The sequence below is a fragment of the Bidens hawaiensis genome, unplaced genomic scaffold (genome assembly GCF_021521415.1).
Source record: "Bidens hawaiensis isolate Kalapana, Puna unplaced genomic scaffold, B.hawaiensis_p1.1 tig00029507_1, whole genome shotgun sequence".
NCBI classification, from domain to species: Eukaryota; Viridiplantae; Streptophyta; class Magnoliopsida; order Asterales; family Asteraceae; genus Bidens; species Bidens hawaiensis.
In genome coordinates this window covers 1-27,803 of record NW_027494885.1, presented here as the reverse complement: position 1 = coordinate 27,803, position 27,803 = coordinate 1, and the positions used below count along the sequence as shown (strand labels likewise).

The 27,803-nt window shown below is 39.7% G+C and overlaps 3 protein-coding genes and 1 pseudogene across 4 annotated transcripts; 1 reads left to right on the top strand and 3 right to left on the bottom strand.

The window, feature by feature from the left end:
* The first annotated feature begins 742 nt into the window (after positions 1-742).
* On the top strand, positions 743-1,926 carry LOC143578990 (uncharacterized). The gene has a single exon (XM_077062414.1). The coding sequence runs from the start codon at positions 818-820 to the stop codon at positions 1,913-1,915; it is 1,098 nt and encodes a 365-aa protein (XP_076918529.1). The 5' UTR covers positions 743-817; the 3' UTR covers positions 1,916-1,926.
* Positions 1,927-3,447: 1,521 nt separating this feature from the next.
* On the bottom strand, positions 3,448-7,648 carry LOC143578993 (apyrase 2-like). The gene is made up of 9 exons (XM_077062416.1): positions 7,328-7,648; positions 5,205-5,333; positions 5,064-5,120; positions 4,861-4,953; positions 4,577-4,782; positions 4,400-4,491; positions 4,102-4,319; positions 3,831-4,020; positions 3,448-3,744 (listed from the first exon to the last, which is right to left on the bottom strand). Exons 1-9 carry the CDS (start codon positions 7,646-7,648, stop codon positions 3,629-3,631), a joined length of 1,422 nt encoding a protein of 473 aa, XP_076918531.1. The 3' UTR covers positions 3,448-3,628.
* Positions 7,649-10,996: 3,348 nt separating this feature from the next.
* Positions 10,997-20,630, bottom strand: LOC143578991 (aquaporin SIP1-1-like; annotated as a pseudogene). The gene is made up of 3 exons (XR_013143375.1): positions 20,332-20,630; positions 18,872-19,144; positions 10,997-11,143 (listed from the first exon to the last, which is right to left on the bottom strand). The product of XR_013143375.1 is annotated as an aquaporin SIP1-1-like (transcript).
* Positions 20,631-23,224: 2,594 nt separating this feature from the next.
* Positions 23,225-27,647, bottom strand: LOC143578992 (OVARIAN TUMOR DOMAIN-containing deubiquitinating enzyme 6-like). The gene is made up of 8 exons (XM_077062415.1): positions 27,081-27,647; positions 26,842-27,003; positions 25,594-25,671; positions 25,431-25,509; positions 25,186-25,331; positions 25,045-25,110; positions 24,424-24,598; positions 23,225-23,465 (listed from the first exon to the last, which is right to left on the bottom strand). The coding sequence occupies exons 1-8, from the start codon at positions 27,645-27,647 to the stop codon at positions 23,272-23,274; spliced, it is 1,467 nt and encodes a 488-aa protein (XP_076918530.1). The 3' UTR covers positions 23,225-23,271.
* Positions 27,648-27,803: the final 156 nt, after the last annotated feature.

Genomic DNA, 27,803 nt, shown 5'->3' with positions numbered 1-27,803 from the left:
TTAGCCTATCAGTTGTTTTTTTTAATATTACATTATTTTAACTTTACTCATATTTGGTTTTTTAATAACTTGTAATGCATATAAAAGGAAAAATGAAAATAAATAATCTTACCTTTTGTGTATTGGCCGATAATAATCTCACCTTTAAAAATCACTAGCAATGGTCCCACCTTTTAACTATTTTTGTCTCACTGGTCCTCCGTTAAAAAATACTTAATGTCGTTATGTTTTTTCCCTAGTTTCAAACAGATTTTTTAGGGCTTTTGATCGGAAGAACGATATGAGTCGACTGATGTAAAACTTATTTCGAAACGGTGATTCAACTACTTTTTTTCATTAGAGAATTTGTTGGGACGAAGAAGTAGTTGATACATTAGTCTGGGTTAAATGTGTAATGACAAAATTTCCCTTAGTTTTTTTTCACATGACTCCCATTTTGTTAAGTTTATAACGGATGTTAGATTTAGTACCTAACTTTGTTACAAAATGAAAAGTTGAATACCTAAACAAGTGATTTTTAAATGTTAATACTTAATTTTGTTACTTTCATGAAACGTAGGCACCAATTGTTTAATTAAGTCCTCCGTTAACAAGACATTTTGGGATTTTCTCTAAAGGAAGGGGTATGGGTGAAAATATATTCCTCTTTTATATGCCGGTATATAAGTTTCTATTTCATCATCGTTATTATTGTCCCAACAGAACAACTCCGATCTGGTTCGTCACAAGGTCGTCGCTAATCTTCATTCAATCTCCAGTTCATCCAAAATCCATTCATATTCATCACACACAGACCTCAATAACCCAAATTCACACCATGAATTCAACTACCAACACTTTACAAATCTTCATCCAAGCCCCAGATCTTCAAACCCCAATTCAAACCCTAACCCTAACCCTCAATTCCACAATCCACAGCCTCAAACAATCAATCCTGTCCAAATTAACACAAACCCCCAAACCCCAGATCAATTGTTACCTAACCCACAACGGCCGTGTTCTCTCCGACTCCGCCGCCGTCAAACTCGCCGGAATCCAAAATCTTGCAACTGTCACCCTAAATTTCCGACTTTCCGGCGGCGGCGGCGATGGCGGCGCCACCGGAGCTGAGTCACGTGACTGTTATCTTAATATGTATGCGGATAAAAAGCCCGATAAGGTTGACCCGAATGAGCAAAGGTTGTCGAAATGGTTGAATTGCGCGTTGTCGAACGAGCCGTTGAAGCGGCCGATTGTGGTGGATTCGTTAGGGAATGTGTTTAATAAACAGGCCTTGGTTGAGGCTTTGTTGGGTAAGAAGGTCCCGAAAGCGTTCGGGTATATTAAGGGGTTGAAGGATATGGTGCCCGTTGAGCTCGACCCGATTCCCGGGTCGGATTCGGATGTGAAGTTTCAGTGTCCGGTTACCGGGTTGGAGTTTAATGGGAAGTATAAGTTTTACGCGTTGAAGGGGTGCGGGCACGTGTTGAGTGCGAAGGCGTTGAAGGAGATTAAATCCTCGACGTGTCACGTGTGCCGTAAGGAGTTTATGGAAGATGATAAGATTGTGATTAACGGGAGTGAAGACGAGGTGGTTAAGTTGCGAGAGCGGATGGAGAGTGAGAAGCTGCAGTTGCGGGAGAGGAAGGTGAAAAAGGTTAAGAACGTGGAGTCGGGTGTCGGTGATGAGGTAGTTAAGGTTAGTAGGACGAAGCGTGCGGGTGATTTGAAGGGTACGAAGGTGTCGGGGAAGATTGAGACGAAGGGTGTTGATGGGTCGAAGGCGAATGGGAAAGAAGTGAAACGGTTTAAGGCGGGGGATATGGCGCCGCCGAATGCGAATAAGGAGGTGTATGCGTCGATTTTTACGTCGTCGAGGAAGTCGGAGTTTAAGGAAACATATTCTTGCAGGTCTTTGCCACTTGGAAGGAACTGATGAGGTTCAGTTCATGTGGTTTGGGTGTTTAATGTAAGTTTGGTTTTACATGTTATTGTCATATTGTGTGACATGAATTAAGTACTGTTTTCTTTGAATACATAAAGAATGTTGGCATGTCAAAGTAAAGCTACTTGATTTAATATGGTGTTATGATAAGAGAGCTTAGCAGGGCATGTAGGTTTTGCATTTCAGGTTCTCGGATAACTTTTTGAATCTTTACGGTTAAGACCAAAGTATTTCGTGGTTATATCTTTTTCGTGTGAAGAACTAAGTTGTAGTCTGTATCTAAATGATAGACCAAATGAATCTTTTATATATGGGTTGAAACGTTATGGCGATTTGGGTAAAACGCTGCAACTCTTCGTGAAAGAGTAGTGAGAGTTCGGATATAAACGTCTGCAGTTACACCAGTGAAAGCTATCACTTTCGAACTAATTGTTGCCAACAACCATTTGCCTTTGATGCAGAGTTGTCACTGGTGATTAATTACATTTCACAACCATGTTCATGCAACTTTTAAGTTTTCCTTATCATGTTTGAACAGTGTTGTAAATGTCGGATTCCAAGACCGACTAGTCAGTCCTCCGACCCCTACCTTGTAGACTTTTTCCAAGTCGGCCTGAATTGGTTGGACGCGGTCAAAGTCGGTCAAAATTCGGTCTAGGTAGTCAAAAGTCGGGCTAGGAATTTTTAAAAGTCGGTCTAGGCGGTCAAAGTCGGGTTAGGCGGGCTAGGGTTCTCTAAAAGTCAGTGAAAAAAATCATCAAAAGTTGCCGAGTCAACTAGAGTATCCTTTTGACATGAATTATGCTTATTTTGACAAATATATAATGTCCAAAAATTAATTTTCTTTATATTTACCATGTCCGAATACTCTCCAAATACTTCGACTACTCCCAACTCCCTAGTCGGCCGCCTAGGGTCTGCCTAGCGACTTTTGCAACGTTGTGTTTGAATATACAATATTATGTCTAAACTTCATGAAACATATGATCTTGGTTTCAAAAAACAAGATGAAACAGGAAAACGCGTCAGCGAGAGTGATACGATGCGATTACATAATGCCCCCCTTAGGCGATTACATAATGCCCCCCATAGGCCTGTAAATCGCGTGAGGCATTTGCATTGCATTGATGCACATTTTGTATTTTACGTCTACTAAGCCGATTGTTTCTCTTCAAGAGTAGGAGATGCGTTCTTTTAGTAGTTTTTGTTAGTGAGGTGTTGAAGAGATTTGAGTGATAGCATGGGAAGGATTATGACTTGCTGCATCCGTGGCTTCCGTTTCATTCATTAGCACGAATGTCGTTTTTCATGGATGTAAAGGCTGATTAATATGGTTAGGGACAATTAAAGAAGCTCGAGCCTTTTGTCGTTTATGTATTGTATTGCATCGCATTGTAAAAAGTGATTTGTCTGAATATTGCATTTTCAAGCACACTGCAAATGGATACAAATGCTAGATATACCAACACAAATGAATCCTACTTATGTCTTTACTGTGTTCAAAATTGAAGTAAAAGTATCCAAGAATTCCGTCCCAAGAATTATAAACTCAAAAATAATAATAACTAGAAACCGAAAATAATATCGTTCTGTAACCTCAAAAGCATTTACCGACCCGCTCATCTGGCACCAAACCACAGTTCACCAGTTTGATACATAATACAACCGATGGCGTAACAGCAGCAGTTGTGGTTGTGGCGGTAGTTAACGAGCCACTGACACCGCTTCAATTGCACTGCCTAATGGCCACGCAGCCTCAACCAATGAATTTTGGTACTCAACTTTTTTCACCAGCGTAATCTGTTGATGAGACTGCAGATCTGTTCAAAAACGCAATCGAATTTACTTAACGGGTTAAATAAAATATCGCTAAACGGGCTGAACCAGTGATTCAACTTCAACTTACCAAAGCCATCAACAAGCAAAGTGTATTGATACACAAGATCCATGCATAAATATGGTAAGTTAGCAGACTCCACGCGAGGATATTTAGATTTGGCATCTTCAAGTATGGTCGCGCATGCCCCTTGAGCCGCCTTCTGGAATTCGGCTGGACTAACTGTGGCAACAGGTTTACTTGCATCGACAAAACCGGCCTAGATACATAATTGTGTGAGTTTTTATAAAGATTCTTGAAGGATAAGTGTTCATAACAACAATAATAATAATAGTGATACCTCAGCAGCACGATCGAAGAAGAAAGAAGCCACAAAAAGATTCTTTTGACCGTCACCACCACCACCGTTCCATACACCACCAAATGTACATTTCATGTGTGTGCAAGTCGATTCGTTAACTTTCAGGGCTTTTATTGCTGTTTCCCTGCACTTGCTCCAGTTTGAACCGGATAGAGGAGCTGAAGCTTTGTAATCATTTCCTCCATATTTATAAACCCCTAAAATATAAGACAAAATTATACAATTAATATAACCATTTTATAACAAATACGACGAAAACATTAATATAACCATTTACCGTCATAGCCAGCCAAGATGCATGGATTATCAGAATCTTTTTCAACTCCAAGAATCTCAGCTCGAGCTGCCAATAATCCGTACTTCAAGTAACTGCAGCACCAACAAGATTACATATTTTCGTTTCTTTTATTGTTATTTTTCATGGTTGTTAAAAAATGTAAATAAATAGACAAACCTATGAACATAAAGATAATATTTATGACCCATGAGAAACATTTCCTTAACATAAGTATCTTCTCCGTTTGTTATTCTTGGAGCCTTTGCAGCATCCTCTTCTGAAATAGCATACGCCATTTGAACTGATCCACCACCAAGATCAACTACCCCAACTGTCTCTGAATATTTCTTGCCTAATTTCTTTAGAAGATAGTTTATGGTCACCTGTAAGCATTAAGAAGATATTAAAAAGTGAAGCAAATGTATAAGTACAAGCTTGTGCTAATAAGTAATAACACATACCCATTGATAAGCACCTTCTTGAGTTCCATCCAAAACAGTAACCCAATCATCATCCGATTTCAGGCTGCTCTTAACTTTTAGAACATCTTTCACCTATATTAACATAAAATCTAGTGTTATACAAGACAAAGAAACCTTAAAGATGGATTTTTTTTCTTTTTTTTTTTTTTGCAGAAGATTAGTGTGTGTATGTATGTATTTACAGCTTGCAAAATTCGTTCAGATGCATCAACTCCCAACTGTCTCAGACCTGCAGTTGCCTGTATATATAAAGATCTATAAGCATGCAGATGTAACAAAATTCTGAAGTGGTATACTTATATGCAATAATACAAATCGCTTACTCCAACTTTGACAGGTGTGTTTTCGCGCATATTTTGTGGAACAACTGCTTCTGCTTTCTCTAACAGAGGCAGGAGAGAATCTGCAGCCTCTTTCGGGTCGGCTGCGTGTGCACTCAAACCTGGTTTCAACTAAAATATAGAAGCAAACATTACTTGTTTGATGATCCTAATAGACTTATTGGTTAAGTAAATAGAAGAAAAACACAATCTTTTTTTTTATTATGTCCATCTTACAGGCTGAGCTAGCGAATGTGATGCACGAAATGGTGGCATGAATGCACCTAACGGTGTCTAGTGAATATGAATTATTGAACGTGCATGTATATTGTATGATAGATATTGTTAGGACATTGTATATTGCACAGCTGTCCCACTGAGTAAAAGCAAATTTTACTTAAAGCATGCATTTTCATTTCATATACATTATGTTACAGGACTCTTCGGGATGAATTTGACCATTGTTGGAAAAATCATCTTTATTCGGAGACTAGTCGCTGATTAAAAGACTAAATAATTATTGGGTAATCAGCGAGAAAATCAGTAGTCTGGCCTAATCGGTCAAGCAGTTTCCAGCCAATTTCCAGTGATTCCACATATATGTATACATAAAAATGTGTGTGTGTATATACATATATATAGAAGGGGTTCATTGGGGAACCACAAAAAAGTGGGGAACCATTACTTTTACATGTAAAAAACTCATAAAAACTCATTTTCACATGTACAAAATTCATTTTTGCATAAACTTTTTTTGGAGTTTTTGCATATAAACACATGTAGAAAGCGTTCTAATAATAAAATTTCATTTTTGTAATAAAACCTATTTTTACTTTTTTTTTTTCTGTTTTTTTAGTTAAAACGGCTTCTACATGTGTTTATATATAAAATTACAAATAATATTATGTAAACATGACTTTTGACATGTAAAAATGTTTCATGTAAAACACATGGTTCCCCAATGAACTCACCCCTATATAGATAAAACTGAAAGTTACATATAAAGATTCCAAGCCAATTAATCCCGATTAATCGCTAGTCACACCCCCACCCGCCCCTGACTAGCGAGCTCTAGGGGTGAAAAAGCTTGATCGAGCCGAGCTTAAACGAGCCCTCGAGCCTAAAAGTAAGCTCGTTTAGTAAGCGAGCCTGAGCCTGAGCTTCACTTATCGAGCTCGAGGCAGCTTGTGAAAATAGAGAATAATAAGAAATAGTACACGAGCCCGAGCCAAGGCTCATGCTTGAAAATTACTAACGAGCTGAGCTCGAGCTTTGAAAATAGAGACTGAAATGAACCGAGCTCGAGCTCTGTTTGCACCAGTAGGCCGAGTTCTAGAACATTGGATTGGACATAGGACTTGGGAGATTCAAAGATCTAAGGGTTTTACAAATCTAATCAACAAGATTTTATATTTCTTGAAAATGATAATGTAATGTATTATCATTAAAAGAAACTGACACATTCCACCAGATCTCTTTCAATTTGTAACCTAAACCACACTTCATGACAACATTGAAGTAACCAAAGGACTTGGGAGATTTAAAGATCAAGATAATGTAATGCAATGTTTCATCATTAACAGAAATCGACCCATTCCACCGGATCTACTTCAATTCATAACCTAAACTACAGTTCATCACACATAACTGTTAATAAACCTAACCTAATTCTTAACCTAAACTACAGTTCATCACACATAACTGTTAATAAACCTAACCTAATTCACAATAACACAAAATCAACAAAGTTAGGGCTTAATGTATCTTTAAAATCAAAATGGCTTCTACATGTGTTTATATGTAAAAATCATTTTTTTACATGTAAACCACCCGACTAGCGTGTTATACAACAGTGAATTGGATAGATGACTCAGGATATTTAAAGATCAAGTGTTTTACAAATGCAACAAATGACACTTTGTATTTCTTGAAAATAATGTAATCAATCACTACTTACTAAGTACAGTTTTATGGTTTTGATGTAATGGTCTATCGTTAATGTAATGCAAATCAACGCATTACACTGGATCTACTTCAATTCCGATCCTAAACTACACTTCATTGCACATAATTGCTAATAAACCTGACCTAACTGCAAAATCAACAACATGGAGCAATCGAATTACCTGCTCAAACAGCTCAAGTCCATCACCGATTCGCACAAGATCCAAATTCTGATCAAAACAAAACACATGAACTCTACTCCCCGAACTCCCAGCATCGAACACCACCGCATACTTATTACTCCCCGGATCCGAATGCAACACATAATTCGGCGAAAACTTTCTGTTCGACGAGACTCCGTCAACAGGAGACCTCGCAGACGGCATTACAAACAACACAAACGATACCAAAATAACAGGTACTGAAATTACCAAAATAGCCCCGCGGTAACGGTTTATTTTATCGGATAACGACTCGGTATGTGGCTGCCGGCGTTTAATCATTCTGTCAGTTAGTTGATCTGGCGCTGACGTGGCGAAGACCTGGCCTTCTAGAAGCTCGGCGGCGGACGGAGATCGGTACCGTATCTGGCCGTTGCCGGCGGCGGAGGACGGGGATTTGTGAGAAGCGTCTTGTACGGACTCCAGCTCGATCCGAATTGGCCGATCGGATCGATCGGATCGGGTCGGATCTTTGTTGATCGGAGAATAATAATAATAATAATAATAATAATAATAATAATAATAATAATAATAATAATGCGGTGGTGGTGGTTGGATTCCGATCGGAGTGGTGGTTATTTATAGGGTAATAATAATAACGAGTAATGAATCAAGTGTGTTGTGTTAATTTGAAGTTTAACTGCCGCAAAGGCGCACGCCTTTACGTGGTTTGGACAAAATGCATAAAGGGACTTGTTATGTGGGTTAACGAACCGAATGTTCGGTGAACTGTCTGGCGGGAAGCTCGTTTTAATAAGCGGATGGACATGAACATATGTTTTGTTTGTTCATTTATGTTCGTGAATTGTTCGTTTAGATTTTAAACGGACATGAACTAAAAATATGTGTCTGTGTTTGTTCGGTTAGTTTATAGGTGTAGGACATCCCATCGGTTCCTCCTGATTTATAACCAAATTAACCGATAAAACCGAGCCGTGTCGAAAATCAGTGACTTGGTATAATGATTTTTTGAAACTCATAAGAGCGTGTTTGGGATTGAGTTTGAAAAATGTTTATTGGCTTATTGGTGTTTTCAAAATGACAATAAGTTAAAATGTGTTTGGCAATCACAAAAATCTTTTTTATCTTAGCTTTTTGAAATGGCTAAAAACAGTTTTCAAAAGCCTCAAGTCTTGACTTTTCAGAATGGCTTTTTGAAAAGCCAATAAACTAATAAGCATTTTTCAAACTCAATACCAAACATGCCTTGATAGTGGGTTGGTTATGGTTGACGAGATTTCCATACCCGTTAAAATGAATCGAACTGAGGATATGTATTATTTTTTTAATATTATAGTTTATATGTATTTTCTGATACTATGTAACTCGTTATAAATTTCAAGTTGGGATTTTCAGAAATAATGCGCAATTGTACTGTTTTGAGCTATTTTTAGCTAGGTATAAATTCAAGATTAACCGGCCTGTAAACAACTCGCTATGACCTTCAAAACAAATTAACCGAAACCGTCATAAACGATCAGTCAATTAACCTACATCTCGGTTATGGTTATGATTTTGGCCAAATTTGACCCATTCACATCCCCGGTTTAAATTAGTTGAGACATAAGCTACTCGAGATTGGTTTGCTAAAAACTTGAAATGATGCAAAGTTTAAATGAGCTTAAATATTATTCAAATTGAACCGGGGCTTCACATATCAAACTTGTTTAGCTTCGCGATAGAAGTATGATAAAAATAAATAAATAATATGTTATTTTTATGCGTAATAATAACATATACGAAGATATTATATATATCTATATAAATAAAATAGTTATATACTTGATAAATAATAAATAAGTTGAGCTTGAATTTGTAACTTAGTCACAAGGCGAGCTTGGGTTTAAACATAAAAGCTTGGATGAGCCAAGCTTAAGCTAAGTTGGCTTGTTTATGCCTTGCAATTAAAGAGTCTACTCATATTCTACTTTGTTGTTAGGGCTGTAAATGGACCGAACTGAACCCGAACGAGATCTTGTCCGTGTTCGTTCGTTAAGCTTCTTCGGACAAACTGGCGGTTCTCGAACACATATTTGTGTCTGTATCCATCCATTAAGGGAATTGAGTTTGTCAGCGTCCATTTGTGTCCGCTCGTTAATATTGTAAATAGACGCAAACGGAAAAACGATCACTAACGGACCCCAATGGACAAGCGAACTCACAAACATTAATGAACACTAATGGACAAACGAACACTAACATACACTAATGAACATTAATTGACAGACATACATAAACGACTCTAATAAACAAACAAACATGAACGATTACATATTAATTTCAAAAAGTATAATCATTACCGGACATTCACGAACAACTCTTATTATTTGTTATTTTTGTATAATATATGAAAACATGCAACTTCAATGCAGGTAAACTTGTTTGGTGTCGGTTTAAGTATCAAGATAATGGTATCAGACCAACTAATGCTTAGACCTAAAGTCATAATTTCTATTTTGTGTAAAATGATAAGAAAATAACGAGATTAAATAGGGATATGTTATTCATATACCCTTTGGTTATCTACACACCCTACATACGATCGTATAGGGGTTATACTATCATATAAAACAACTTGAAAATGGGTGTGTATAAGTCAAAGAGTGCGTGAATAACCAAAGTCATATTAAACGTTAGTATTATATTATTATTAAGTGCGCGTGGACAAATTTTGTTGCAGCCGACACACAAGTGTTATTTATGGTACAACTCACGTTGGGGACAAAATGTTGACCACGTGCCAACTTGTGTTAAAACCATTTAGCTTTTTTTTTTTCTGAACTGTAACAAAAAAAAACACTCTTTAACTTATTTACTTTATTAAATATGTAGATATAGATTATTTTTTTGGAGAAAAGTTAAAATGCAAATAAAGACAAAAATAAGAGGTTTGAGAAAAATTTGTGATAAAAAAAAAACTCTTTAAAAATCGTAACTCAAAATATAAATAAAAAACCGAAAAAATTAAAAACCAAAATGTTTCTGTTATTCCCGTCCACAAAAAAAAACGCCAAAAAGGCACAATGCCGAAAATAAATAAACAACACAATGATAAAATAAAAAAAGACACAATATGCCGCAAAATATAACACAATGTTGAGTAATATAATGCAATATCAAGAAAAAAAGACATAATGCCAAGAAAAAAAGATATGGTCAATGACAAAAATAAGCACAAGACACATTAATAAATAAAAAGACACAATGATATTTTTCCTCAACATTATTTCTTTTTCGAGTTTTTTTTTTGAACGAGGAAGACGGTGGCATGTTTGCATTTTTACATTTTTCGTTTTTTTTTTATTAAATTTTGAGTCATGATGTTTTATTAATTTTTCATTATATTTTTGAGGGTTTTTTTTCTACAAATCCTTCTCATTCTTCTTATTTCTGTCTCCCTTTATAAAATAATTTTAGCCTGTCTTTCGGTATTTACTTTTTAATTTTTAATTTTTGGTCGATGAAAAAAATGATAACTTATCATACACTAACATTTATAAAACGATTGTACGATATTAAAATGACTTAGTTCTTTTTGATGCAAAACAATAGTGTCATTGATATGGTGCCGAGGGTACAAAGGCCATAAATACTTTTCTGGTGTTCGTCAACCTAAATACGGCTTGTTTTTCAAGCAGATTTCACCTTTGAAGGTGGTGGAAAGACGATACGGAAAATCCATGCTGCCAAAATTGCCCCTACAAACGGAGAAATCCAGTAAACATAAAATTGCTCCCATGTGTTGTGCCGGTTGTTCACGTATGCCCATCCAAATGCCTACATAAAAGATATGAATCCTATAAAATCAAGATCGACAATGTAAATTACTAAAATACCCTTTACTACCCAAATAAACCAAACAAATGTGCCTGCTGAAGGTAGGTAGGTTTGGTCCCATGAAGGTAGGTTTACCTTCATGGGACCAAACCTACCTTCATGGGTCCAGAACTGGGTAAATGTGCCTTCATGGGTCCAGAACTTAAGAGTTAAGTGCCTTGTGCGTGTAGCCTTGCTGCGCAGGTAGCCTTCCGTGATGGCTTGTATCCGCAGCTGCGGGAACAGGCGGAGTACTTCACCATTGGGAGGCTTTTCCTGCGGGAACAGCTTGCGTACTGCGCGTAAGGACGTCACGTCTCTGAGCATGGTGAGTCCTGCGGGCCCAGTTGGTTTCTGCGCAGACGTCCCTCTTCAAGGGGTTGCGAGTTTAGCCTTTGCGCAGACGTCCCTGTTTGAGGTGAGTCTTGCGGGTCCAACTGGGCTCTGCTGGGACCTACCTCTTCATTGGCGCCATCCGTGCATAAAAGCTAGAACTTAATCCTTTTCAGTTTTCTCAAAACTCCTGGAAAGATGGTTAAAGTTACTCCGGTCCCAAAACCAACGAGTGACCAAGAAACCCCGGTAACCACAACCCCAGCTACTGGGGGGAATACCGGCGACTACACAGTTTTTACGAACACTACCCCGGTTACCCAAGCCGGGGCAAGTGCAGTAAATTTTACGAACACTACCCCAGTTACCCGAGCTGGGGCAAGTGCAGTAAATAACCTTTCACTGGGATTCACCGATACCCAGTTAGAGAGACAACGAACGAGGCTCCCCCGCCAAACACTCGATGAAGTTAAAGCGTGGGCGGAAGCACGTCAAAAAGAATTCCAAGCTGAGTTGGATGAACGCTTACGTTCACTCCAACAGGCTGATGAATTCGGAGAGTACTTGGACGATGATTCGGAGGAATCCGATAGTGACGCAAACCCTCGTCATAGGGCGAAAGGGAAGCGTAAGGAAACGGACTCCCAACCGAGAAGGCATTTTGGAGAAACCTTCAAACCAAAAAATGCGGGTGGAAACCCACGTGACTTCTCCAAAACATTTAGACCAACTGCTGCAAATGCGGGAACGTCCAAATTTGCAAGGGACATTGCGGAAGAAATCGCCCCGAAAAGTGCCAAACAGATGTCCAACATCGGCACTTACGATGGTATATCTGATCCAGACGATCATTTGAACAGATTCATAGCGGGGGCAACCGTCAGTAATTGGACGGAACCTACGTGGTGTTACATGTTCCAAATGACGCTTGTTGGGGCAGCTAGAGCGTGGTTCGATCGTCTACCGGTCCACCACATCTACGATTGGGCAGACTTCCAGCAGAACTTCAGCCAACACTTCAGCCAACAAAGAAAGTATACCGAAGAGCAATGGACAATCCTCAACTGCATCCGAGAGGAAGATGAGTCTTTACTAGACTTCATCACGCGCTTCAATTCAAAGAAGCTAAGTCTGGGCACTATTAGCGAAGATCTTGTTCGCGCTGCTTTCATCCAAGGCGCGAAAGACCCAGAGCTCATCCGCACCTTAACGGGTAAAGATGGCATGCCGTCCACATGGGATGCCATCATGACAGCAGCTAAACGCTTTGCGGAAACGGAGAAGCAACTGGGTAGAGATCTCCCCCAGAGCACAAACCTCTACACCCAGAAAACAAGAGAAGACAACGTCCTAACCGCCCGACTAAACAAAAAGCGGAAGCTAGGCATTTGGCAGTCAAGGGTAAACTTTGACACCTCATCCGACTGCCAACGTCGGTTAGGCGGAAGGGATAACGTACAGTCGAACCAGAACTCCAGATGGACGCCACTCACCAAAAGCGTCACCGAGATATTCGCCACTGAGAAGCTCCCATGGCCAAAGGCTCCAATAATCCGACATCGTCACAATGCTGATCGGAGCAAATACTGTGACTTTCACAGGACGAAAGGCCACAACACTGAAGAATGCACAGACTTGAAGGACATCGTCGAAGCATTTGTCAGAGATGGGACGCTCGCGCACCTCGTGGCGTAACGAACGCTGAGCAGGCTGATGCGTGTAGAACCCCAGTTGGGGAAAACACGAATAAAACTGCAGCTTCAATGTTGGAGACTACATACTGCGTAAACAACGAGATTCCGAACCAAGTGCATATCGGCTCGAAAGGCTCGATGACACTCCCAAGAACATGGAAGGGAGCTCAATTACACAGTTTGCATGTAGATCAATTCCAAACTTGTAAAAGAAAAGGCCCAGAGCCACTTCTAATGGAAATGATTCTCCTTATCACATTGACGCTGATGATCTTACTTTATACTTATCAACTTTCCACACTGATATGCCGGTATTCACCGCATAATCACGTGGAAAGTCGTTGCATGTGGAAGGCGGCAAAACCCGCATAAACACAAAAAACGATAAGAATTTCTAAGGAAAAGATAAGGAAAACCTTCACGCAGGTCAGCCATAGGTAAAGTTTGGTCATCCTACTAAATGCAAGTGACGGTTTTACCCGCACAATCATGATAGAGGAAACTGAACTTTAACTTATCGACAACCGCGCGTCGAACGGTTAACTTATTCAGAACACTTAGAAAATATCTTCAAGGAAAAAATAAGGAAAACCTCCACGCATGTCAGATATAGGTAAAGTTTAGCCATCCTACTAAGTGCAAGTGACGGTCTTACCCGCACAATCACGAAAGAGGAAGCAAAACTTTAACCTATTATCTGCCACGTTGATAGGTTAACTTATTCAAAGTACTTAAGAAATTGCTAAGTTAAACTACAGTATGCACAAGCGAATCATACATTGTTTATGCGGCAAAACAAGTGCCAAATTAAACTATAGTATGCATAAGCATGTCATATAACGTTTATTAAGCAAGTCATCCACTGAAAGTAGCGGTCCTACCCGCACAAAGATTTGTATTCCATAATAATTCAAGTATTACAAGAATGGCCGGGTAACTACCCGCCTACAAGAATATAAATCTATACAATGTAAACCTATCCTAACAGTGGGAAGGGATCTAAAGGTTCAAGCTTCAGGACCACTCCCTCCAAACCCACTTGTACCCGCACCATCAGTTGGCTGTGGCGGTTCAAGGAAGGTCTTAAGAATGGTTAGCCCATCATCAGCAGCAGCAACTTCGTTCACCTTCTCCACCACCGGATGCGGGAAAGCGGCATACTGGTTCACTGCTTGGTCATATACAGCTTCAGTATCCACATCATATAAAGGGAAGTTGGAAGGCGGGATGCCCTTCTCAACGAACCCTAGACCAAGAAGGAAGCCAGCCTTTTCCCCATCCTCATGAGAAGCGTTGAGGGCTGCGCTCATGGCATCGTCGTATGACGTGTCCGTGAAGACCCGATGCACAACCTACAAGAAAAAATACAAGTATCAAAACCTTTTCTATGTACAAAGAAGCGTAAAGATATCATGAAATTGCGCATACCTGAGACAACGCTTCTCGAAGAAGCCATTCCTTGGCAACCAGAGCCTCCTGGAGGGCAGCTTGAGCTTGGTTACGGGCGCGTTCGGCTTCACTTTTGTTAAGGTTGGCGAGCAACACTTCCTTAGCAGCAGCCTCTTCAACGCCCTTTAGCTTCCGCTCAGTGTGGTCAAGCACGCCCCTCTGGTCCAAGATCTCTTGGAGCTTCTTGGCGTCTTCCATAGCCAAGGCATCATGAGCCTGCTGGAGCCTCTCTAGCTTGGCTTTAAGCTCCTCATTCTCAATGCGTAGAGGCTCAGCAACAGCTTCAGCCTTGGTGGCCCTCTCAGTTGCGTTCCGTGCAGTTTCCTTAGCCAGCCGAAGCTGTTCGTTAACAGCTTGGGCAGCCTTGGAACGGGCCTCGAGCCGGGCCTGAACTTCAACCTCGAGGGCCTTGAAGGCCTTCTCCTTTTCCGCAGCCACTGCGGCAAGCCTCTTGTTCTCCTCCCGGATGGCCCGCGCCTGAGCCACTTCCAGGCTATGCGCCGTCTTTAACTTGTCGTTTTCACGACAAAGTAACTCGACGCGCGGCTGCATCCGGGCAAGGAGAATCCGCAGTTCATTCGACAGCCTACCCTCCTGGTAGCTGGACATGGCTTCCCCCAGCGCACCAGCGGGGGCGGCGTGGCGCGCCCATTCGACGCATTCTACAGGCGTCCGAAGGGTTGTTCCTCGGCGGATGTTCCATCGTGGAACATACACTTCATTGGAATCCGACACTGCAAAAGCAAAAAGCAGTTAGGAAAAGATGATATATAAAAAACATATATAAAATAAAATAATAAAAAGGCCAAAATAACCCTACGCACCTGTAGGGTCGACAACAGGCCTGTAGCCGCCAAACCCATCACCCGAACCTAACGGATATCCATCCAAGAGGTCAGGCAGATGGGAAGGAGGCAGAGATTGGCTTGACGCCCCAACACCGGACATACCTGAAGGACCGGCCGTAGTCGCCGGCGCCGGAGGAGGCATAGCGGAGGCCGCCGTGGTAGAAACCAGCGGAGGTGAACTCACCGGAGGTGAACTCACAACCGCGGCCGCGGCTGTGGAAGAATCCACAGAAATACTCACCGCCGGCTCAGTGAAAGAATCAGTGAATATGGCACTGACAGCCGGCGGGGACGTCGTCACAGTTGGAACAGTTGGCTCAACCGGGTGAGCAACTGAACCAACTGAAGCAGGTGCAGTCGCCTGGGTCATCGCTTCAGGTAGGTTGACCAAACCTACCTTCATGGGTCCAGAACTGCTCCCTCCCGCTCCACCCTGGAATGCGGTAGCATCCACGCATGCACAAAGAAGATATAAGTATAATGGTGGAAAGTTATGCAGTAAAAGTAAAGGAAGATTATACTTACGGGTTTTCTTGAGCCTAAAGGTGCGAACAGGCGGGGACGAACCCGATGGAGCCGGCCTCTTCATACCGGTCACCGTCGTCGTCCTGGGCTGCTCGGAGGTGACAGTCGTCTCAGCCTCCGGAGCAGTGGTCTCAACACCACCTGGGTTCCCCGCCGCCTCCTCGCTCTCGGTCTCCGAGTTTGACCGGTTCCCCTGATCGGCGGTGGAGGCAACCTTCGCCTTGCCCTTTCCGCCAGCAGCCTTCTTCTTCCGCGTGAAGAAAGGACCGTCTGCGGATTCCTCATCAGAAGATGACAGAATTAGAGGAATTCCAGCAGAGGTTTCAGCATTGTCAGAAGAAACACGCGCCTGAAAAAGCGTCTGGAATGACCATGTACTGTCACGTCGCCATAACTTCCTGCACGTCCTGACACTGTCAGAAGAAACCGTCGGACGACGTTTCAACAGTTTGGACTGTTCTTATCCTTTCACCAACTCTTCGAATTTCAAAGATTCAAAAAGATTCAAAAGTAAGCGGGAATATACCCCTTACCTTGGCAACCAAGTAACTATAAGACAGGTGCGAGTACAGTGTTAAGGCAAAACCCTTCACATACTTAGCACCTGCAGGGAATTGAAGCCAAGAATACCTCGGCAACCAAGTAACCATAAGACGGGTGCGAGTATAGTGTCAAGGCAAAACCCTTCACATACTAAGCACCCGCAGGGAATTGAAGCCAGGAATACCTTGGAAGTAAAGTAACTATAAGACGAGTGCGGGTACAGTGTCAAGGCGAAACCCTTCACATACCTAGCACTCAGCAGGGAATTGAAACCAAGAAGGATCTTCCGGGCCATGCTTGCGGAAACGGGAATAACATCCCCGCATAGCGGGAACGTCGAGAACTAGATTGTTTGAAGCTCCAAGATGGAATTGGTTGTTTAAACATAATTGATCACTATGTTCAAAACTACCAAAACCTCATGGAGAATCTACACAAGTGGAACTCAACGCTCCTGACTTGCGAGGAGGTTACAGACCTACCCGCATCATACCCAAAGATCAAGCAGGAAAGTCGGGAATTTCTGCACGTGACATTAGGACTTCCGCGGGAAGAATCCTCATGGAAAACCTTAAAACTATAACCCTTTTCAAAACCCTTTGCTTAAGTCCAAAAGTTCACCTCACTTATTAACAATTCATGAGAAGAACATTGGACTGGGGGGACTTGAAGAGGTAGGTCCCAGCAGAGCCCAGTTGGACCCGCAAGACTCACCTCAAACAGGGACGTCTGCGCAAAGGCTAAACTCGCAACCCCTTGAAGAGGGACGTCTGCGCAGAAACCAACTGGGCCCGCAGGACCCACCATGCTCAGAGACGTGACGTCCTTACGCGCAGTACGCAAGCTGTTCCCGCAGGAAAAGCCTCCCAATGGTGAAGTACTCCGCCTGTTCCCGCAGCTGCGGATACAAGCCATCAGGGAAGGCTACCTGCGCAGAAAGGCTACACGCACAAGGCACTTAACTCTTAAATAATTCAGTAATGTCACCTGAAGAAGGAGTGAGCAAGCCGGGAACACTCCCGCACAAAGCCGGGAACACTCCTGCACAAATGAGCCAGTCCGTACGATACTGGAGGATCTTTTGTACTGTACCTGACGAGGTATGGACAAAAGATCTGACCAAAGATACGACAGCTCACTGACAACAGTATGACGAGCAGCACGCTCTTGTACTGTATGTCACTATTTGCCACTGCCTACTCACCAACCTGTCGGAGGACGTGCATAGCCTGCAGTTGGTGGAACAGGAATAGTACACAGCCGGCCTGGTCATTATCAGCCGCTGCCTACCCACCAACCACCAGCATGGCATGTGCGTAGCCCACAGTTAGCAGAACAGGAACACTATTCAGCCGGCTGTACCTGCTTGGAAACCTACCTTCGGCTATAAATACTCCAACACCTTGGAATGGTATCATCTTATCTCATATCTCATACCTTGATATATTACCTGATATCTGCTCTAGTCATTCTCTTAATATACACTTATATTCAAGAGCAATCTAGTCTGATTCTCACGCCGGAGGGTGGTCACAAGGAGGTACCCCCCCATTCTCAGTGACGAGCTCACGGTGTCTGTTTTGCAGGTTATCAGAAGAACCATCTTCGCCAGATCTAACCCCTCGTGGGAAACATCTATTTAACCCCCAGATTATCCGTAATCTGCCCGGGGTCGATTAGTGTTTCTTCAGTCAACCTAAATACGGCTTGTTTTTCAAGCAGATTTCACCTTTGAAGGTGGTGGAAAGACGATACGGAAAATCCATGCTGCCAAAATTGCCCCTACAAACGGAGAAATCCAGTAAACATAAAATTGCTCCCATGTGTTGTGCCGGTTGTTCACGTAAGCCCATCCAAATGCCTACATAAAAGAGATGAATCCTATAAAATCAAGATCGACAATGTAAATTACTAAAATACCCTTTACTACCCAAATAAACCAAACAAATGTAAAAATTACCCTTTTCTAGTTGAATATTGTCCTTGTTAAATATTTTTCAACTCAAAAGTGCATTTTCTACATAGCATGCTTGCATCATTAGAATTGGTAATGAAAATGACTAATATACTCTTCACACATCCTTAGATATTGGTTCTGTGCGGTGGGCCAGTAGCAAAACCAAAACTTGTTGATCGGGCCCACCGGGGTCACAATAGAGAATCCAACCAATTCTAATAAAGGGTTCAATAGACCCGTATTTGTGTAAGCAACAAGCAGATAAAAAAATTCTAACAATCAACTAACACATCTTTTACATGGTAGGTTTGCGTCATTCTAACAAATCCGTAAAACTTACATTGGCGGGATTCATTGAAGGACCCGTATAACCTCGGCCGAAAAACACTAGTGTCATCATCGACATCGAAAGCAACCAGTTTTTCATAATAATGCTTTTAGGTCCCCTTAGGATAATGTAGAGGACACACATGGTACTTGTGAAAGTCAAAATGCTTTCAGCAAGTGCTCCTGTATTCATATCTACTTTTAAAGAAGGTCCTCCTAGTGTGTGTTTGTATTTCGATGGCATGAGTTCGAGAACCGCAAATGCACCCCCAACTGCGCCAGCTGCCTGTCAAGAAAACGAGTATGGTTGGGATCATCTTTGTTTGTGTAACGTACGACTTTTGTATCAACCAATATTGTTTGCTTGTGCATGAGGAGCCAAGAGGTTTATTTTCGGTACCCGAGTGAAATGTATTTGTGATATATGAGGCAAGACATTCATCGGTTCGGTTTTCAGGTTATTTGGTTTAGGATTTTATATGATTCTAACAAATAAACTAAACCAAACCAAATCCATTAAGGTTCAAACCGAACCGAAAACTGAATTTGAGTTCCGATCAGTTTTTTAGTTTCTTCTGCTGAATAAACTGAATAAAAAAATATATAAACTTTTTTTTTTAATGTTTTTACCAATATTTGTTAAGTTATAAATAGAATTTCAATGGCTCAATCCATGTGGAGTGTAGGTATGTAACATTTATACAGTAAAGAAAAAGCTAAATTACAAAAATCAAAGGACTATAATTTGTTATTCGGTTATTTGGGTTACTCGGTTTAAACCAAATTTAGAATTGGGGAAGCCGAAAATCAGATTACCAATTTAGTTTTGATTTAGAGTAAACTTCAGTTTTCATCCCTATGGTTTGTCCAAATCTACGACTTTAGTCTAATAGTTTCAAATTTCTAATGTTCGTTCATGTGGTTTCATTTCACTTGCAATTAAACCCGAATTCACTAATCTTGTTATGTCTGGTCGTTAAACCCATCAGCGTGTCCTTCACGTGACGGGCAGTTTTGTCATTTTTCTCCCCAAATAAACTTCAGTTCTAATTCGCAAGCCCCCTCACGTGAGGAGCTGGGGTGTGTTTTTGGGGGGGGGGGGGGGGAGGAAAGGACAAAACTGCCGCTCGCGTAAATGACAAGTTGATAGGTTTAACAACCAGACTTAACGGGATTAGTGAATTCGGGTTTAATTGCAAGTTAAATGAAACCACGTGGACGAAAATCGCAAATTTGAAACTATTTGACTAAAACCACATATTTAAACAAACCACATGAACGAAAACCGCAGTTCACTCTTTGATTTAAAACCAAATTTGCAATTCGGTTTGGTTTTAGTCGGTTTCACCAGTTCGGTGTCAGTTTCAAACGAATAATCTCGCAGTTTACTCTTGACTCAATATATATGCGTTGACCTTAGAAGTCAACCTTGATCTGATTGACCGCAAAAGTCAAAACCATACGACTAATCACCTGAGCAGGAAACCGAACAGCAGCGGAAACAAGCGAATCACCACCTACACCAACGGCATAAAACGCAGCAGTACAAGTCGGGTTAAAACTAGCGCCACCTTACACCGCCCCAACGAAACCAAACACGAACAAGAGTATGAACACAAGCGACATTGTGATGAAAAGCGACGCCATCCCTTGGACACCGATAGCTTTAGCAATGACGGAAGTAGCAGCGCCAAGACACGAAGCACAAAACACCCACAAAAACGTCAACACGCCGTCTCCAACCGCCACCTTAACCAACCCCATATCGGTTTTTCGGGGTACTTAGAAATCTCTTCCAAAGAGAGGCAATTTTATGGAAACAATTTCAATAAAGAAATATTTATTGACATCATGGTTATATTATATTATATCATATATGTGTGATGAACCAACGACCATGAATTTAAAAGTTAGTTAAAAGTTTGGTGCTCACCAAATCTACCTATTCTAATAAAGTAAAATAAATGTGAACCCTTGTCCAAAACTAATTTACCCTAGTATATGTAATAAATCAATAATTATTCACTTTACTTTTACACTATATTTATATAATATCCATATATTTTTATAAATATAAATATTAACATATTATTTTACTACATATTTCAAAATACTTGGTGAAATTCAAAAATAAACAATAAATCATGTTTCTTAAATGAAAATTGTTTCGGGTTTTTATGGAACTTAAATTTGATATTATGCGTCAAAAGTTGGTAAATAGATTATTGGGTACAAGTTAACTACATTTAGGTCAAAATTTGTTACGGGTCAAAAATTAAAATTTTGAGTATTTTTAAAAGTTTGAAAATGCAAAATAGATTTATCGTCAAATTTTTTATGGGTTCAAAGTGTTGACTTTGAAATGTAAAAAGTATGAAAGTTAGAATTTTAAACATGATTCTGGTTTCAAATTTATTTTTAAGGGGCATTTTTTAAAATAATCAAAAGGTTCGGGATTTGATAAACTGACTATTTTTCTCTCAACTATTAAAATATAAGAAAAGACTGTGAACACTATGACATACCACCCCCATGCCTATTAATGCTTCTAACTTTTATCAATTTTGAAATATTTATGTTAACATTAATTTTTCCTTCAATGGTGATCAGAACGTTGTATGGGAAACATGTCATGGAAAACTATGCTTAAATGAAACAAAATATTCACAAAATTGGATTGGTTAACATGTTATTTTTTATGTTGTCAGTATGACAAAGTCAAGAAGTCCTCTGAAACTTATCAGAATCTTTTTCATGGTGTAGCTCAGAAAAGCATAGCTCTTGAAGAACATCCATTATTACAATTTAATGTTCTACTTTCCTTTAATGAGTGGTAAATTGATAAATATATCAATAAATGCATCGCTCCTTTTGTATTTAAACTGGTGGTTAGAACTACTATCGTATGAGAAACTTTATTTCCGAAGTTGGTTCATAACCAAAAGTCTTTCAATTATACATATATGGCACCGAGAATAAATTTTTTAATAGAAAGAAATATTCTCGGATACGTTTTTGCACGAGCATTTTTTTATTAAGTTAATTTAAAAAAAGAATTTTGTGATATAAATAAAATCAATTTATGTACATATTGTCTAGATACAAGCATATATGTAATACATTTTTTTTCATATACGCTATGTAATTATTTGTTTTACTTATAATTTTATAATTTTAATTATCCCGTGTGTGACACGGGCTCTAAAACTAGTATTACAATAGATTCCATTAAAAATGATATATGGGGCCTAGCGATTAATCTTGGCGCTTGGTCAGGATTTTTGCAACACTTACTAAGGTATTGTTGGTTTTTTAAGACAAAAACTGTTTGCAATCTGATTTCATGTCTGCAACTGAAGATGTGGTATGAATGTCTGTAATTTGAAAATATAATACTGTTTGTTTTATAAACTGGATATCGTTTGCATAAGCTGAAAATTAGTTATATATCATATATATCACAGTAGATAGAAGTCATTTATCGTTTGTAGACTGCTAAAATAATTGGTGGTGGTGTACGAACTGTGGAAGGGGGTGGTGGTGGACGATTGGTGACGACGATTGTGTAGGCAATGAACGATAATGGTGGACGGTGGGTGGTGGTGGTGGGTGGTGGACGATGGTGGTGGGTGGTGGAGGGTGGTCGTGGTGGTAGTGGACGTGGTTGTGGCCGATGGTGGGTGGTGGTGGTGATGGACGGTGGTGGTGGTGGGTGGTGGACGATGGTGGTGGACGGTGGTCGTGGTGGCAGTGGACGTGGTTGTGGCCGATGGTGGGTGGTGGTGGTGATGGACGGTGGTGGTGGTGGGTGGTGGACGATGGTGTTGGCTGACGATAGGTGGTGGTGGTGATGAAAGGTGGTGGCAAATGGCAGACGGTGGTGCGTGGTGGTGGTGGCGGACGGTGGGTGGTGGTGGACAATGGGTGGTGGTAGTGGACGGTGGTTGTGGCTGACGGTGGAAGGTGGTGGCAGACGGTGGTGGTTGTGGCGCACGTTGGGTGGTGGTGGTGTTGGATATTGGGTGTGTGTAGGATGTTAAGAAATGTGAAGAAGTTGAACAATAGCTTATTTTTTAAGACCATAAAAGCATTTTTCAAATCTATTCTTTTTAAAAACAGTCTTCAGAAGCTTATGTTTGCACGCCCACAGACGTAAGCCCCTTACAGACTTTTTAAGCGAAAAAAAAACCCACCTAAGATTAGACAGAACATACACACACAAAAAAACAAAAAACAAAAAAAAACAATATTCCAAGATTCAACCAACCCACACAAAGGCATTATTTCAACAACTTTGCAGAACTCATATTATTTGTTAACACCACTAAAAGTCCCTATAAACATAATGATGATAATAGTAATAATAATACTGCTGACTGCTGTTTGTTATTACACGAACATGTAAGCGTTGTCTTATTCGGTAGCCTTGCCTTTGCGCCTGCTGCTGGTTTCAAGAAGGTAACAAACCATTGAATCGACATCGTCTCCAAATATGCTGTAAGCTTCCATTGCCTGCACATAACTGAACCCCATTGACAGCACCATTTGCATACTGCTGCATAAAACCGACCCTTCTGAACCGCCCGTGATCTCACTTCCTGATGGCCCTGGCAAATTTATTTTATTAATAAAAAAGTTTTGAAAATGATTCTTGTTTTTGAAGTTAAAACTTATTTTCTGTCCTTAGAACATTTTCAGTTGCACCCTTTTAGCCCAAAATGTATTGGCAAAATGACAAAAATGCCCTCATCACCTTCAGCTTTAAGTTAAAAAGATTTTAAATGTTGGACAAGAAAGTGATTCGGGTAAAAAATGTAGTGAAAATGGAAACCAGGATGCGCTCATCATCTTCAACCTAAGTTTTTCTTGAAATAATCGGGCCAAGAAGGTGGTCAAAAATGTATTGGAAAATGACCAAAATACCCTCATCATTTTCAACCATTTTAAGTTTTTCTTGAAATGTTCGGGTCGAGAAACTGATCCAAAAATGTATTAAAAATGACCAAAATGCCTTCATCATTTGTCAACGTTTGGGTCAAAAAGCGGTCCAAAATGTATTTGAAAAATTACCAAAATACCCTCATCATTTTCAACCTTTTTAAGTTTTTCTTGAAATGTCGGGTCAAGAAACTGGTCCAAAAATGTATTGAAAAATGACCAAAATACCTTCATCATTTTTCAGCTTATTTAAGTTTTTCTTGAAATTTTCGGGTTGAGAAAGTGGTCCAAAAATGTATTAAAAAATGACCAAAATACCTTCATCATTGTTCAACGTTTTTAAGTTTTTCTTGAAATATTTGGGTCAAGAAAGCAGTCCAAAATGTATTGAAAAATGACCAACATACTGTCATCATCTACAACCTTTTTAAGTTTTCTTAAAACATTTTACTCAAGAAAAAAGTTTAAAATGTCGGACAAGAAAGCGAACGGGCCAACCTTCAACCCACGCAAAAAAAGTCATTCATTTTGACATGAACCCATTACCAGACCCGCCCGTTTTGCAACCTCTAAAACCATGACAACACAAGAATCCATTTTAAACGAGGGAAAAGAAAAGATACATACTGCCTCCAGAAGATGATGGCTCAGCATCAGATGACGAAGATTCCCTTAGACCCAGTTGCTGTTTAAACTTATCATTCGCCATATATTGAGCCCGTGAAGCTTCCATCACCATACGCTCAATTTCTTTCTCAGTTAACTCCACATCAGAGCAAAACCGGGCCTCCGCTAAAAGAGCCTGTTTTTAATCAGCTAATTAGAACATGATCTGATCATGAAGACCGTTAAGATTAATACGCAGTAAATTGGAACGAGAAAAACGGAGGAAACTTTTTAGTTTTTTTACTTTTTTAGTTTTTGATTTATATTTCGAGTAACGATTTTTTAATTTTTTTTTTGAATTTTTTAATGAGGGGTTGAAATGGGTTGAGATTTTAGAAACCCCTCATTAAAAAATTCAAAAAAAATAATTAAAAAATCAAAAAGTAAAAAAGGTTGACCAGTTTTTTCTCGTTCCATTGAAAAAAAAAACCCCCTCAAGAAATGTCAACCCATTTTGGCCCGTTTCAATCCTTTTCTTTTTTTAGCTTGACCCATTCTGACCCATTATATACATTTTATTACAACCCAATGGGTCACATTTGCCACCCCTAGCAGTAATAAATCACGTAAAAGAATCGTTACATTATCAATCTGTTGATCTTGTTGAGCTTTAATTACCGCCTTTACTTGATCTTTATCAACGTTTGCCTAAAAAAATAAAAATAAAAAGTAAGATACAAAAAAGTTATATTCTTTAATTAACTGTCAGTGAAGTGAGCATACCCCTTGTAGGGAGCTAAAACCGAGCCCAGCGCCAATGGTCAACCTACGCGGGTCAACAAGAGAATTGTAGTGGTTGCCATGATGATAACTTAACCTGATCGGAGGTGTGTCCGTATTATAGCTCCCATGGAATATGTTAATCGGCTCTGTTATTAACAAAGTTTTGAAAGTCAAATAGCAAAAGGTCAAAAAAGTCAAAATACTTAAGAAAACAATATAACATGATGAACTGATAATATATATACCGGTGCTATAAGAATATATATGAATAGGCCGGTTGTACATTTCAGATAATGCTTGAATCTCAACATTGTTCCCATAAACCTGCACTCATAAATGATATAACTATAAGTCTATAACTATCTAGTGTTATATTGTAAAATTCGGTAATTTTGCAAATTTACATACTTTATCCCTTCTTTTCCTCTTGCAATAAAAAGTGAAACCTTCGGTTATAAACTGAGAAAAGTGGTCTCTCTCCCGTTCCTGGATGAACGACGACTTAGTAAGTTATTTCGACACTAACACTACTTTACAGAATACAGATAACGTTATTTGATATATATGAACTCAAGAAATTTTAGAGTTAGTGAAAAAATAATAAACTCATGTAAATATGTCACAAATGTTCAGGTGAAAGTTTCTGATTACTTAAAAGCGGATATAACGAACAAAAACAGCAATTTTGGGAATATAGTAATTTTATCTCGCTGTTACATTGTCATTCTTAGGCTACGTGTACTGTGCAGTGGTTTCAGCTAATTGTTTAGTTAAAATGCGACTTAGGCGTCATGTAGACGAAAATAAAGCCCCTTTTAAATCAAGTGTAGTGGCTTTAACTAATTGCAATTATTACTCAAAATCATTTTTTTATTTACTTGATATTTCATTATTCAATAAACATAATAATTAAATAATAAAACTACACATAATATACGATGACATTTTGAAAAAATAAAAGTTACAAGCACATAGGAAAAAAACGATACTTGAAAAAGAAAAATAATAAACAAAGGCAACTTGAAATAAGAAAAGATACTGGAACACCTTTTTATATAAAAACTTGTTGACACGATATTTAGCACGTGTTTCGTTCTTCCTTTCGCTCGAATATAACATGCTCTTTGGGTAGTAAATGAGATAAGTCTTTTTCAAGAAAAGAAAAATCGGTATCGATGTACATAGATAAAATCCTTTTTAAAATAAATGAGCCATTGAAGGGGTGTGGAAAATCTCCCCCAACGGTCATATATTAAATGTTATTAATGTCATCACCAAATAAAGCCCGTTAAGGCCTTGGCGTACATTGATGATGGTGAAGAAAAAGAAAGTGTTGTGGTGTTTAACAAAAACTTGGCAGCCACATAAGCAATGTTAGCTCCCAAAATTCTCCGTTACGTCTAGTCTTACTGCAGCTAGTATGACACCAATTATCCAAAAACCAATCATTGGCCTCTAAATAATTAATACGACCCGTAATTACAATAATCAGATAATAAGTAACTATGCGTTTCAATACAAAAATCCAAACACCTTACACCCCTATGTCAGGTGTTGGATATATCAAATTCAATTTTAAGATAGTTGTAGCTCATTTTGGGTTGCTTTAACATGTTTATATTTCAACAAAAAGATGCATAGAAGAAGCTAACATACCATGTAATCTATGCACATTTGTCTAGCCAAATCATATGCTTCAGAATCCCCGTAAACCTGATCTGCAACAGCACGAAACAAACAATTTCCATCTTCCAGCATTCGTTTAACTTCATAACCTTTCGTGCGTCTAATATCAAGCTCAAATTGACGTTCCCTTTCCTAAAAAAAAAACATTTATTTAACTAAATGTCACGAAAGTAACAATTCAATGGTGCACTAAAATCACTACAACTCACAGCATCACCGTAAGACGATCCATAACAAGGGTTCTGCTCATCAGCACTATTATACCCATCATTCTCACAATGCGACCTCGGCGATGAAGACCGCCCCTCCACCGTAGAAACAACCGGCCACGCAGTGGCCCGTCTAGACGAATTCCCAAACCTCCTGGAATTCAAACTCGTCGACGACGGTTTCGGCGGCGGAGCCGGCGGTGGCGGCGGATACACACTCCCACCAACATCCGAACCCCGATACTCATCCTTTTCCAATCCATCCTTCTCCTCTTCCTCCTCAATAACCCTCAAAGCACCCGTCTTTTCCACCACCTCATTCTCAACCTTCTCACCAACACTCACATCAAGTTCATCACTTTTATCCGTTTTCTCACTTTTATCGATTTTATCGCTCTTATCGACGGTTTCGATATTATCAACCGGAAGATCTTCACAAACAACCTGTTCTTGAACCACAACAACATCATCTCCTGCAACATGTGCACTCCTATTCGCATTACTATTATTACCAGACGATGATGACGATGAAGATCCACTCCCTCTTTGAACAAACACCCGAGTCATGTTTTCGCAATTCGAACCCCTAAAACCAAAAAAGATCAATTTTTTCTTGATTTTCTTGATTTTTTTTTACAAAACCCTAATTTTGTATTTATCACGAGTTCGAGCTTTGGGAGATGAGACTCCGATGAATGATTTACGGTCAATTTCTTGTAGCTG